Source organism: Nycticebus coucang, chromosome 17 (assembly GCF_027406575.1).
Source record: "Nycticebus coucang isolate mNycCou1 chromosome 17, mNycCou1.pri, whole genome shotgun sequence".
NCBI classification, from domain to species: domain Eukaryota; kingdom Metazoa; phylum Chordata; class Mammalia; order Primates; family Lorisidae; genus Nycticebus; species Nycticebus coucang.
In genome coordinates this window covers 80,920,244-80,934,019 of record NC_069796.1, presented here as the reverse complement: position 1 = coordinate 80,934,019, position 13,776 = coordinate 80,920,244, and the positions used below count along the sequence as shown (strand labels likewise).

At 38.4% G+C, this 13,776-nt stretch overlaps 1 protein-coding gene across 4 annotated transcripts in view; it reads left to right on the top strand.

Annotated features, from left to right (window-relative positions):
• The window catches only part of UIMC1 (ubiquitin interaction motif containing 1), a 122,856-nt gene that overhangs the window by 71,786 nt on the left and 37,294 nt on the right, over positions 1-13,776 (top strand). For all 4 annotated transcript variants that reach the window (XM_053566389.1, XM_053566387.1, XM_053566385.1 and 1 more), the window contains one exon: positions 4,106-4,259. In XM_053566389.1, coding sequence (XP_053422364.1) covers positions 4,106-4,259 — 154 coding nt within the window. The remainder of the gene's footprint in view (positions 1-4,105; positions 4,260-13,776) is intronic.

Below are 13,776 nucleotides of genomic sequence, written 5' to 3'. Positions count from 1 at the left end.
TTTTCCTCCATTGTCTTTTTTTTTTTTTTTAAGACAGAGTCTTACTCTTGCTCAGGCTGGTCTTGAACTCTTGAGCTCAAGTGATCATCCCACTTAGGCTTCCCAGAGTGTTAGGATTATAGGCATGAGCCATCATGCCCAGCCAAAGCTTAATTCTCTTATTCCTTTTTATACTCTAGGTTTTTTTGAAAACAGTGTTTGTAGTAGAAGTTAGATTCCCTCCTTAGTCTCAGTACTGCTTGTAACTAGTTAGAAATTCTGTTTTCATGAATCATGCACACTGCCTGATTGTCTGGAACCTGATCTGTCACAACTGACCAAGATTCCTGATGCTGGTGGTGGTAGGAAAGATGACTCCTGCAGCAGAGTGACTAAGGACAGATCCTGGTAGATAATGTCAAAATGGTTTCTGGGTTCTTTTCTTAGGGCAGAAACAGTATTGTTAACATGGTCATCTTAACATACAGAAGAAGCCCTTATAAGCTTTTAGTTAGTTTTTCAAGGCTGATTTCTTACCCATCCATGACTGCAAAGGAGACTTATTTTGGGGGGATTTGTCAAAGAGCATGAACCCTATTTAGAATGTATATTGGACATGTCTGCACTACTGCAAATCAAATAGATGGAATTGTATAGCATTTCTTACAATGAATGTCTTCTTTTTAGTGTTGTTGTTTGCTGATATCTGTGGATGTCCCTAAATGGTCTTAGAAGTTTCCATTAAAAGAAGTTAGTGATGCTGTAGTTTTTAAGTCATTGAGTAATCACTAATTATAAGTCACTTATTAGAAAGACAGAATTGAATATTTTACTTGCATAAAGATAGTATCAAAAAGGGTATGGACTCTTGCCCTTGAAATTTGTGTATAGAGTCATTTATCATAAAATGTCTTATTTATTGAAAGGTGGTTAGTGTAGTGCAAGTAACTTGAGAATTGGAATTAGAGGGCATGGCTTTGAATCCTAACCCCACTACTTCATGATGTTGGGCAGATTGTTTTATTCATTTATGAGGCAGATATTTAGTTTGTATACTTTTGTGCTAGTCATTGTTTTAGACTCTTAGGATGTAAAAATAAATAAGAAAAAGACAGTCCCTGCCCAAAGGGTCCGGGTAAGCAAAAAGACAGACACATAAACAGATAATTATTATTATTATTTTTTTATTGTTGGGGATTCATTGAGGGTACAATAAGCCAGGTTACACTGATTGCAATTGTTAGGTAAAGTCCCTCTTACAATCATGTCTTGCCCCCATAAATAAACAGAAAATTATAATGTGATCTGACGAATGTAATGATAGATTCCTAGGGCAATAGGAAAGTACTAAGGAGGAATTTTTTTTTTTTTTAAATTTTAGTTCTTCAAATGTAAAATGGGGGCAGAAATACCTATTTTACTGGGTTGCTCTGTAGATTAAATTAGATAAAGAATATAAAATATGTGCCAGAGAATTGTCACAAGTAGAAGTGTGCAAGTGGGAAGCAGTTATTATTGTATTGCTTTGTAATGTATTGTGGCTGTTCAGTTATATTAGCTTACTAATTACAGACTTGCTCAACAGTATTTTGAGGTATTTAGAATACCTATGGCAGAATTGTAGTTCCCTCTTGATTTGATTTCCCATATTAGTCAGTTTTCCTTGGATTTTCCAAGTTTTCTGAATATCTTGCCTGAGAATTTTCCTTAGTTGGAGTCTCCGATAGATATTCTGTTCTTAGTAAGAATTAATAGAAGTAATTCAAAATCATAAAGCTAGTTTAGCCTTTAAATTTTTAACAAACTATTAATAGTCCTATGGTAAGAGGGGAAAGATCTAAATAGAGAGCTTTCTAAACTATATATAACTATACATAACTGGATGGGGCAGGGTTTAGTGATTTGTAGGATATGCTTTTATTTTCACTGGGTTTATTTCTCTAAGTGAGGTTTCTTTTGAAGTCTCAAGGCAAGGACCAGCCCTTTAAGAGATCAAGAGTCAGTGTCCAAGTACTTCTTTCGAGAAATAGCTATATAGTATTTAAAAAGAAGTAGAAGTTCTGCAGAGATCAAATCCCCAATTGCATGGTCCTCATAAAAGCTGTTTACCTTATATTTTTCCCCCTTCAGTTTCCTCCATAGTAGTTCATATTTAAATAGACATTTTTAATGGTGTTGGGAAAAAATATTTTAATATAAAAACATTCAGAAACCTTCTGGGTTGCCTATGAACAGTTCTTAGAAGTAGTCTTATATTCACAGTAGGACAATAATAGACTATTCTCTCTTGAATACATTAATAGTTGAAGGTGCATTCTCTGCATTTTATAGAGCTGGTGATAAATACAAGGGAGTATGGTGCTGAGTGAGCGTTGTGTCATATGGTATTTCTGTGTTTAGTGAACTTCAGAATGCCAAGTAACTGCTCATTCACCACTACTTCTAGTAATTCAAGACTTACTTGCAAATTTGGGATGATATTAATTTTCCCCCTTCTACTCAAATAGCTTGCTATTTTTTAAGCTTTATAACTTTTTTGTGTAAGATTTATGAGTAGGGAAAACTGGATTTGTGAGAAGCTCAGTGAACTAAACTTGGAATAAATAAATAGGACCTAGAACTTACAGACTTACCTTACTCTCCCCACCTCTTAGAGATTAATAATGGAACCAGATAATCTCCCAATACCTGGCAGGATCAGCTTCCAGAAACTAAAGAGAGGCTTTTTACTTCTGCCACAACATGGTAGAATGGAATCACTGAAGGTTTTGACGCCAAGCAGGCTTGGGTTTGATTGAGTCTAGGTAGTCCACTTACTTTGTGATCAATAGGTTACTTTCCCTTTCCAAGCCTCAGTTTTCCCTTCTGTAATACTGGAGCTAGAGATACCTCTGTCTAGTTGGGTTGTTGTGAGCAATGGATATGGAAAATACTTGCAGAGCCTGGAGCACTATAAAAATTCAACCTGTTAGTTCCATTTTTACTTTTTTATTTTTTTTCTTTTAGTATATGTGCTTTTAATAAAAGGCAGGTGTGTCGAAAACAGGACATTTGATGACAGTTATTAGTTACATGCTTGACTTTGGCTTGGTATTTAGATGGCCTGTTTTCTTCTCTGCTGGAATCTATGCAAGCAGTAGAATTTAGGGATAGCCTAAACACGCCCCCCCTGACCCCACCCCCAAAAAACCCATAACCCAAATTGACTCAGAAGTCAAATTACCCATTGTGCTTTTGGTCCTGTTTTATTCTTGTATCATAAGAGGTTTCTCCACACCTCTCCTCTGACCCCTTTAAATGGAAACAATAGCTATGCAAGATAATGTAACATTGACTGGATAGAACATGCTGTTCTTTGAATGAAGCCTTAGGCAGTAGTGCTGCAGTGCTCACACATACTGTTGTATTAATCACTGCAGTGTTCTTGGCTCTGACTGACCTGTACAGGTAAAATAAAACTGCCTCTAAGAGACACTGGCAACTGTAGGAGAAAGGTTAACTATGAAACACTGAGAAGAATAAGAGAGATAAGGTTTATGAGTGGCTTCAGCATAATTGATTGTCTTAACCAATGACATCATTGAGCCTTCTTAAATATTTGGGTCTTGGTTTCCTCTTTCAGTCCCAAAAGTCACAAGTAAAACACAATAGATCTTATGCTTTATGTATCTAAGCACAGACTTAAGTTCTTTTTGAGAAAGGGTTCTGTTCTGTTGTTATAGTTGGAGTACAATGGATGATCACAGCTCCCTACAACCTCAAACTTATGGGCTCAAGTGATCCTCTTGCTTCACTGTTTTAGACACTTTTCTCATCTGTTTAACAGGGTATGCTAATACCTTTGGACAACACTTTTCTCATGTGTTAAACACTATGTTATACCTTTGGAAGATTGTGAGGGTTAAATGAGTAACACATGCAGAGCTTAGAACATAGTTGGCAGGCAATAAAGAAGTATTAACTCTATTAATAGCATCCCTCAATCTTTAGTTCTGAATTTGGTAAACTGAATGGTATTGTCTCTTTGAATATAAGTGAAATATGAGATGGAAGCTCTTGTTCTTTGGGGGGAAAGATACTTTATAAACTAAGTCTGTTAACAGTTACTGTTTGTCATGTTCTTCAGGTTGGTAACAAGGAAGATGCCAGGAAGGAAATATCTGTTTCTACCTTCTCAACCAGTACCCAAGTATCCTGCCCACTCTGTGACCAGGGCTTCCCACCCACAAAGATTGAGCGACATGCCATGTACTGCAATGGTTTGATGGAGCAAGATATAGGTAAAGACTCCTTAGGCCAGCCAGATTCTTAACTCTTTTTGGTGTGCTGGTTTTGTAGTCCAGAAGATACAATGCATGGAAAAACAAACAGCTGTTCTTCAGAGTTAAAGTTATTATTGTTATGGGGTTTTGTATCTAATTAATTTTCTAGTATTTTCCTGTTCTGTATTATTTTTGCCAGGTATATTATCTTGTTTGAAATGAAATCTTTTATTTTTTAATATTTCCACTAATTTGTTCTTTGCCATAGGTAGGCTAAAAGTCAGCACTATGCAATAGACTTCACATTTCATCTTGTATAAATATTGAGACTCCTGTGGAACTTGAGGAACTAAATTCTAGAATTGCCCGTTTTACATTCAAAATAAGTCCCTTATGTTTTATTATTATTATTTTTATTTATTGTTGGGGATTCATTGACGGTACAAGAAACCAGGTTACACTGATTGCATTTGTTAGGTAAAGTCCCTCTTACAATCGTGTTTTGCCCCCTAAAGGTGTGGCATACACCAAGGCCCCACGCCCTTCGCTCCTTCCCTCTCCCTGATCTTCCTTTCCCTACCCCTCGTTTTTTGTTTTTGTTTTTTTTTTTTTTTAATAGAAATGCTACCTAAAAACAGCAGCTGAAAAAATACCTATTTTACATTCATATTCTACATGTCTCTGCTGAGTTACCCTGGAGCTACTGGTTTCTCTCTTTAAGAATATCCCAAAAGCCATGATTTTTGTACAGTATGAGATATTGATCAAGAAAATCTTGTTAATCACAGCCCTTGAAATACTTCTGATTTGGCCTGTCTACGATTTTAAACTCTAAATATAATAGTGTCAGCATAATTTAGTGTGGTCCAGTATGCTGAATGTAAACCTTAGGTAATTGAAAATGTTGCAGCATCTTTCTCAGTACTACTTGATTACCCGTAACTTAGATGTATTTAAATCTGAAATTGTATAATTCAGAAGTATTTTGGGGCGGCGCCTGTGGCTCAAAGGAGTAGAGCGCCGGCCCCATATACTGGAGGTGGCGAGTTCAAAATCTGCAAAAAATAAAATAAAATAAAATAAAATAATTATGAAGTATTTTATAAGTTAAGATTGTCAGAGAAGAAAGTCATATGTTATTTAATTTTCCTAAAGTAATACATTTTTTAATTATTAAATAAGGAAGTATCTAAACTTGTAATTTAATAAATATTGATTTTTCTGATTATAAAGTATTACATGTTCATTGCAATAAGAATAGGGCTTACATTTATTGAGTACTTAAAAATTAGGGGCGGCGCCTGTGGCTCAGTGAGTGGGGCGCCGGCCCCATATGCCGAGGGTGGCGGGTTCAAGCCCAGCTCCGGCCAAACTGCAACAAAAAATAGCTGGGCATTGTGGCAGGCGCCTGTAGTCCCAGCTGCTTGGGAGGCTGAGGCAAGAGAATCGCGTAAGCCCAAGAGTTAGAGGTTGCTGTGAGCCGTGTGACGCCACGGCACTCTACCCGAGGGCGGTATAGTGAGACTCTGTCTCTACAAAAAAAAAAAAAAATTAGTCAGGCAATATGTACATAAACAAGACCATGCTAAATATATATATGTGTGTGTATATATTATTCTGCAACTTGCCTTTTTTAAAACAATAAATTTAGATATTTCTAAGTGTACAGATAGTTTTTACATAGCTGAGATTGGACTATATGTAGAACTTTATATTCTGCTTTTTCTATTTATAGAATAAATTTTCCCTCATCTCATAAAAGTTATTTATAAAAATGTTTTTAATGCCTACATAATATTTTGTAACCTGGATTTCTTCCATCTACTTAACTATTGCATATTTGGAATGCTCCAAGTTATTGTGTTATAATTATATGGCACTGAGCCTCTTATGCCTAAAGTTCTCACTGTATTTGGGTGTTATTTCCCAAGAATTTGTTCCCAGCATAAGGTAGTAGTAAGAAATGATAGGCTCCAGAGTCCAGTCAATTTGAGGTTGAGTCTCACTAGTATGTGACCCTATGCTAATTTCCAAGCTTCTTTTTATGCATTTATCAAATAGTAGTAATTACCTTATTCAGTTTTTGTGAGATTAAATAAGATATTTTAAGGAAAGTACTTAGCACATAGTACTTAAGAACTATTAGCTAGGGTGGCGCCTGTGGCTCAGTGAGCAGGGTGGCGGGTTCAAACCCAGCCCCGGCCAAACTGCAATAAAAAAATAGCCGGGCATTGTGACGGGCACCTGTAGTCCCAGCTACTAGGGAGGCTGAGGCAGGAGAATCGCCTAAGCCCGGGAGTTGGAGGTTGCTGTGAGCTGTGTGATGCCATGGCACTCTACCGAGGGCAATAAAGTGAAACTCTGTCTCTACAAAAAAAAGAACTATTAGCTACTATTATCATTCTGAATAGTGAAAATAATAGGTGAAGATTTTTTAAAAGTCTACGCAAAGCATTGTAGTTTTTTTTTTCTTTTTCTTTTTTCTCTTTGAGACAGAGTTTTACTATGTCACCATATGTAGGGTGCTATGGCGTCACAGCTCACAGCACCCTCAATCTCTTGGGCTTAAGCAATTCTCTTGCCTCAGTCCCAAGTAGCTTACTCTAGTCCCAAGTAGCTGGGACTACAGGTGTCCACCACAACGCCCAGCTATTTTTTTTGTCCTAGTTATTGTTGTTTTAGCAGGCCAGGTTTGAATTCGCCGGTCCCGGTGTGTATGGCTGGCACCCTAACCACTGAGCTACTGAGAACCCATGTAGTCTTTCAAATACAATGAAAGTTGAGGCTGTTGGCTCCTACCCATAATTTCAGCACTTAAGGAGAATCACTTGAGAACAGGAGTTCAAGACCACCTGGGCAACATAGTAACACCCCATCTGTGCAAAAAAATGGAAGGAAAACAATTAACCAGTTATGGCGGCATGTGCCTATAGTTCTAGCTATTCAAGAGTCTGAGGAGGGAGGGTTGTTGAGTCCAGGATTCAGGGTTGCAGTGACCTATGATGATGCCACTGCACTCTAACTAGTGTGACAGAATGAGACCCTGTCTCCAAAAAAAAGTTGAGAACCCATATCTGGCCATCAATTTTTTTCGTCAAAGACCACTGAAGGACTGGAATCAGATGACAGTTTTAATTTGACATAACTCTTCAGTATAGATTTTTGGTTAAGAGTTCTAGTGACTGAAGGAATTCTGGAGCTGCCCACTTGGTGACCGGAAAGGGAAGAGACTATCTGGTCTCTCTTACTAAGTATATATACATGGCTGGTATTAGTTATCTAAGTTTATGACTTACTCAGCTTTGAGATCCAGAAATAGATGAGTTTGAGAAACTGAATATCCCTTAGAACTCTAGGAATAGGTGACCTCCGTCAGGTCAGAAATAATAGGTTAGGAGTAAAATAAGGTAGCTTCTACTGACATCTCCCGTACTGAACTCTGCTAGTTTGTGCTTAAACAGGAAGCTTTGACATTCATTTCTGTCAGATGTCTTTCAGCTACATGATACTTGCTTTAAAGCTTGTTCTTCCTTATTGAAATGTGGCAGGGAAAGCCACCAACTCAGAGCCCCAAATACTTGCTATTGAAATTGGATTGGATTTGTTTTTATATTTTCTTAAATCAGATGTAGATTTACTGCACCAGAACCAGGTCATTCAGCATATTATTGTACTGAATACTATAGGCACTTGTACTATAGGCAGTTTTAAGTGTTATGTATCTAAACATATCTAAATACAGAAAAGGTGCAGTAAAAATATGGTAATATGGTGTTACAGTTTTTATGGGACCATCATTGTCCAAAATGTTATTAACGTGGTGCATAATTATACTACATCCCTCTTTTTTATTTTTTGAGACAGAGCCTCAAGCTGTCACCCTAAGTAGAGTGCTATGGCATCACAGCTCACAGCAACCTCCAACTCCTGGGCTCAAGCAATTCTCCTGCCTCCACCTCCCAAGCAGCTGGGACTACAGGCGCCCGCCACAACGCCCAGCTATTTTTTTTTTTTTTTTTTTTTGGTTGCAGCCATCATTGTTTGGAGGGCCCAGGCTGGATTTGAACCTGCCAGCTCAGGTGTATGTGGCTGGTGCCTTAGTCTCTTGAGCCACTGGCGCCACGCCTACATCCTTATTTTTAATGCAAACTTGTCTACCTAGAATGAGAAATTTGATTCCTTTCTACCACCAATTACTTTCTATTTACCTTTAATTCATTACATTTTGTGAAACACTTTTTACATGGTACTAGCCCTTACGAGGCTTACTAAAGAAGTTTAAGACAAGATTTCTGCCATCAGAATCTTACATTCCCCAAAAAAAAAAAAAAAAAAGAATCTTACATTCCCACCAGGGAATAAAACATATACTTAAATTAATAGGCCAGGTGGGATGGCTCACACCTGTAATCCTAGCACTCTGCGAGGCCAAGGTGGGTGCATTGCTTGCAGTCAGGGAGTTCAAGACTGACCTGAGTGAGAACGAGACCCCATCTCTACTAAAAAGTAGAAAATTAGCTGGGTGTTGTGGTGGACAGTTTCAGTTTCTGGGAAGGCTGAGCCAGGAGGATAGCTTAAACCCAGGAGTTTGAGGTTGCTGTGAGCTAGGCTGACACTGTGGCACTAATTTAGCCTGGGGCAATGGAGTGAGACTATCTCCAAAAAAAAAAAAAAAAAAAGGAAAGAAATTAATTGGCTGAGCCTGATTGCTCAGGTCTATAATCCTAGTACTCTTGCTTGGAAAGCCGAGGTCAAGGAGTTCAAGACCAGCCTAAATAAGAGCAAGACCCTGTCTCTGCTAAAGAAAAATAGAAAAAATTAGCCAGGCATTGTGGTAGGCATCTGTAGTCCCAGCTACTTGGAAGGCTGAGGCAAGAGGATCACTTGAGCCCAGGAGTTTGTGGTTGTTGTGAGCTAGGCTGACTCCACGGCAGTGCCTGGTGCAACAGAGTGAGATTCTGTCTTCCCAAAAAAGGAAATTAATTACAAGATGACACACAGTGAATGTGTACATAAGTAAATGTCCCTGACAGTACAATGTGAGAGAGGAGAGTTGCAGTGAATAGGGATGATATCCCAGGGAAGGTAGGCTTAGCCTGGGCTTTGAAGGTTTTGGATAAACTCATAGGAAGATGGGGGGCCTTTTTGTTACTATGTCTTTAGATAATATAGGAAGCAAAGAAAATAGCTATTACACAATAGCTTCCTTTTCATCTTTCTAGTAGTAATTAGTTTTCTAAACTAAATCACCCTCTGTGTTGACACTTTAGGCCCCATGAGAGAGTCTCTACAGGGAGTTCTCGTTGGAACCATACCACTCTCTACTTCTCTACTTTCCTGGGAACAGAATTCAGGGATTATAGATGGATTGGGGAAATAGAGGAATTATGTGAAACACCTTCTAGTGTACTTGTCATATAGTAGGTGCTCAGTAAGTTTGATCTCTACTTGATTTCCCCATCAGCCTGCCTGCCTCTTGTCTTCCTTGACAGAAGTAGAAGTTATTGATTGTTCTGGCTCCTCTTAAGGGTTATGACTGGAGACAGACCTAGGCTCCCAGCCTAAGTTTTTAATCTTCACTAAAAGGAAGCCTTTTCCAGTGAGAAAGAGGAGTTTCTCTTCTTGAAGACATTTAACTGAGACTGGGAAGTCTAGTGCCCCAGGGGTGGAATAAGAAAGGACTTACCTCCCAGAGTTAATACCTAGCTTTCTATTCCTTCCTGTTTTCCCCTGAAGCTGAACCTAGACATGCTTGGTTTGACTGTGTAAAAGAAATATTAATTAGAGTCATTTACATGAAGTGTCTACCATTTATGCCTAGTTACCATGTAGCACGATAATAATTATGCATATCATTAAATATGTGTCTGATTAACTTTACTGTAAGTTTAATTTGATTATAACACCATGCTCTGGTTAAGTTGGTAGATTCTGTTGCTCAAGTACATGGCTATCTATTCAGAACTATGAGAAATTGGAGAGAATATTCATAAGTCCTGTTCTCTTGAAGCTTATGTTCTAGTATGGGAGGCAAACAAAAAAAATGTGTGCAATATGTCAAATGATATTTTGAAGAAAAAATTAAAGAAGGGGCTTGGGAGTACAGAGGTCAGGAGGTTGCAATTTTAAAGTAAGTGGTCAAGGAAGGTCCCATTGAGATTACATTTGAGCAGGGGCCTAAAGGAAGCAAGGGAAACAGCTCCTACACCACATAGCAGAAGGAATAAGCTAAGAAGATTTTGAGGTGGGGAGGAGAGAGTGTTAACAGGTAGAGGGAACAGTTAATGCAAAGACTCTGAGATGTGACCGTGAGAGAGATAGATGTTGAAACAAGAGGAGACAAGGAGGAAGATCACAGGACTCTTAGACTATAATAAGAACTTTGGCTTTTCCTCTGAAAAAGAGAGGAACCATTGGAGAGATTTGACCAAAGCATTAGTATTACCAAAAGGATCACCTTGGTTGCCTTTAGCATAGATTATTGGGGTGAGGAATAGGGGTGAAAGCCGAAAGAACAGAGTCAACCTTTTTTTTTGGCACTACGCTAGAGTGGGAGAAACATAGGTTTTGAAATTAGGCATATCTGAACTTAAATCAGCTGTAATATTTGCTAGTTTGGTAATATTTAACAAGTTACCTCAGCCTCTTTCAGGGTTAGTTCTTACTTATAAAATTAGTCTGACGGGGCAGCGCCCATAGCTCAGTGGGTAGGGGGCTGGCCACGTACTCTGAGGCTGGCGGGTTCTAACCCAGCCCTGGCCTGCTAAACCACAATGGCAACAACAAACAAAATAGCCAGGTGTTGTGGTAGGTGCCTGTAGTCCCAGCTACTTGGGAGGCTGAGGCAAGAGAATTGCTTAAGCCCAAGAGTTTGAGGTTGCTGTGGGCTGTGATGCCACAGCACTCCACCCAGGGCAACAGCTTGAGACTCTACCTTAAAAAAAAAAAAAATTAGTCTGATAGTATCAGGATCAATCAGGAGAATCATGGATACCTATAAGTATGTAACACTGTGCTTGGCATGTAATAAATAGTCAATAAATGGTAGCTGCTATTATGACCGTCCTTTCCTGTATTTCTTTCTGACTCCACGTTTCTCTGTCTAATACACAAAGGATAAGGCATCAGCCAGGTAGAACAAAGGCAAAGATGAAATGCAAGGCATAAGACGTAAGAGTAAAAGGGATAAGAATAAGTTAGTGAGAAACAGATCATAGGAGAATTAGGGAAGCTGAAGGTATTAACTGTATACACTTTGGGTCTTGTATACATTTTAGGTCTTTTGGTCTTGCAGCTTAGAGTCAGAGTACTGCCAGGAGTAGATTTTTTTTCTTCAGGGATATCTCCTGGAAAAATAATGGTTGTTGGGTGGGGGAGGTAGATTCTTTTTATAAATATGCCTGACAGCTAATAGAGAAGGACAGAGACCTAGAATAGGCTTGACTGGCTCAGCGCCTGAAGCTCAAGTGGCTAAGGCACCAGCCACATACACAAAAAAAGCTGGCGGGTTCGAATCCAGCTCAGGCCTGCCAAACAACAATGACAACTACAACCAAAAAATAGCCGGGTGTTGTGGCGGGCGCCTGTAGTCCCAGCTACTTGGGAGGCTGAGGCAAGAGAATCGCTTAAGCCCAGGAGTTGGAGGTTGCTGTGAGCTGTGATGTCACAGCACTCTACCCAGGGCGACAGCTTGAGACTCTATCACAAAAAAAAAAAAAGAAAAGAAAAAAAAGAATGGGCTTGACTTTGGTGACTCAGCAAAAATAATTGAATAAGGGCAGCACCTGTGGCTCAAAGGAGTAGGGTGCCAGCTCCATATGCCGGAGGTGGTGGGTTCAAACCCAGCCCCAGCCAAAAAAAAAAAAAATAATAATGTAAAAAATAATAATAATAATAATTGAATAAAATGATTATCTTAAATTAGACAAAGTTGAACTTTTTCTGTTTTACGTACCTGTATTTGCCTATTTGAATGTAATTTGTACCCCATTCACTCTTCTCACTTGTATTAATGTGGTTTTGTTGTACCCAGGATGATTACTTGCTCTTGGTTCCTAGCTAGTTCAGTATTAACAACTGTGAAATAGCATAGGTTTAATAGAAATAACATGGATTTGGGGGGCAGACTGACCTGTGGAGAGAGATACATAAATCAAACACAGGTCCTAATCTCACTGAGATTACAGTTCATTCCAGTAGATAAGATGTGCACATGGATAACTGCAATGCAAGGTCAAAACTACTAAGGGACATACAAATAAAAATCCTGTGGTGTTTCGGAGAAAATGTGTTTAGAGATTGAGAGCGAAGGGCGTTAACATAAGGAAAACAGTAGGCTAAAACCACACAAATAGAAAAATGTGAAGGTATACAGGAAAGGAGCAAGCAATTCAGTATGGTTGTAGTGTGGGCAGTTGGATAATGACAAATGTAACTCGAATTATGTGCATTAATATGGGGCAAAGTTTTTTCCAACTCTAAAAGAATTGTGTTTTTATTTCACGTAGTATATATAGGACTCTTTTGGATGCAAGGGTTGGAAATATAATTCCAGTAACCTTAAACCTTAAACTTAAAAAAAAGAAGTTAGTTTGCATAATAATTGGGAACTCTGGTTAGGGGTTAGGCTGGACTGAATCTAGGAGCTCAGATGATGTTTCTCTCCATCTTTAATTCCATTTGCCTCTGTTCAACAAATAGGCTCTTTTTAAGAGAAAAGCAAAATAGTTTCCAGTGACCATAGCTTTTAATAGAAAGGAGTTTTTTTCTACTGAGACCATAGGTCAGTCTAGTATCATACTCTGAAAAATTTTACTTGATTCAGGTGAACACCCATGTTCTAGTCACTGTAACCAAGTGTATGGTAAATATCATTACAAGTCAGAACAAATAAAGGAAAACCCTTATAGTAAATATCAGAAAGAATATTGGTGTCTACCAGAAATTCTGTCATTCACAGTAACAGAGAACATTAACAATGGCTTTAACACATAGGACTTCTTTTTCTTCACATAACAACCCTGCAGTGAAGCAGTGGCTCAGTGATATAATTGAGGATGTAGGCTTTTGCCTTTGGCTTCCTGATTCTTGGTTTCAAGATGGCTATTACATCTCTAGACATTACTGTTTCAGGCAGGAAGGAGGCAAAAGGATAAAGGGCATGACTACTGATTCTTACTACCTACATCTAATACTCATTCCTGCATTCTCATGGTATTAGCTTACTTTAAGCTAACTGACTCAAGTCAGTTCTGAATTTATGTGTTCTGACAATTAAGTTTGCAAACTTGCCACTGTGCTTTTATGTTGGCAGTACTTTACAAACAACTCGATAAGGTTTTGTAACCTTGGTACGTCTTTTTGTGTAAAAGATTATACTAACTTTGAATTAATTGCTTTTTACAGTGATTCAACTTGACAAAAATTTTTCATGTCTCACTATTAAAGAAATATTATGCTAGATTCTTCGGGGACAGTAAGGAGGAAGGGTATAAGAGGTGCAATAGGATCTAATAACAGAGCTGAAGGGGACCTC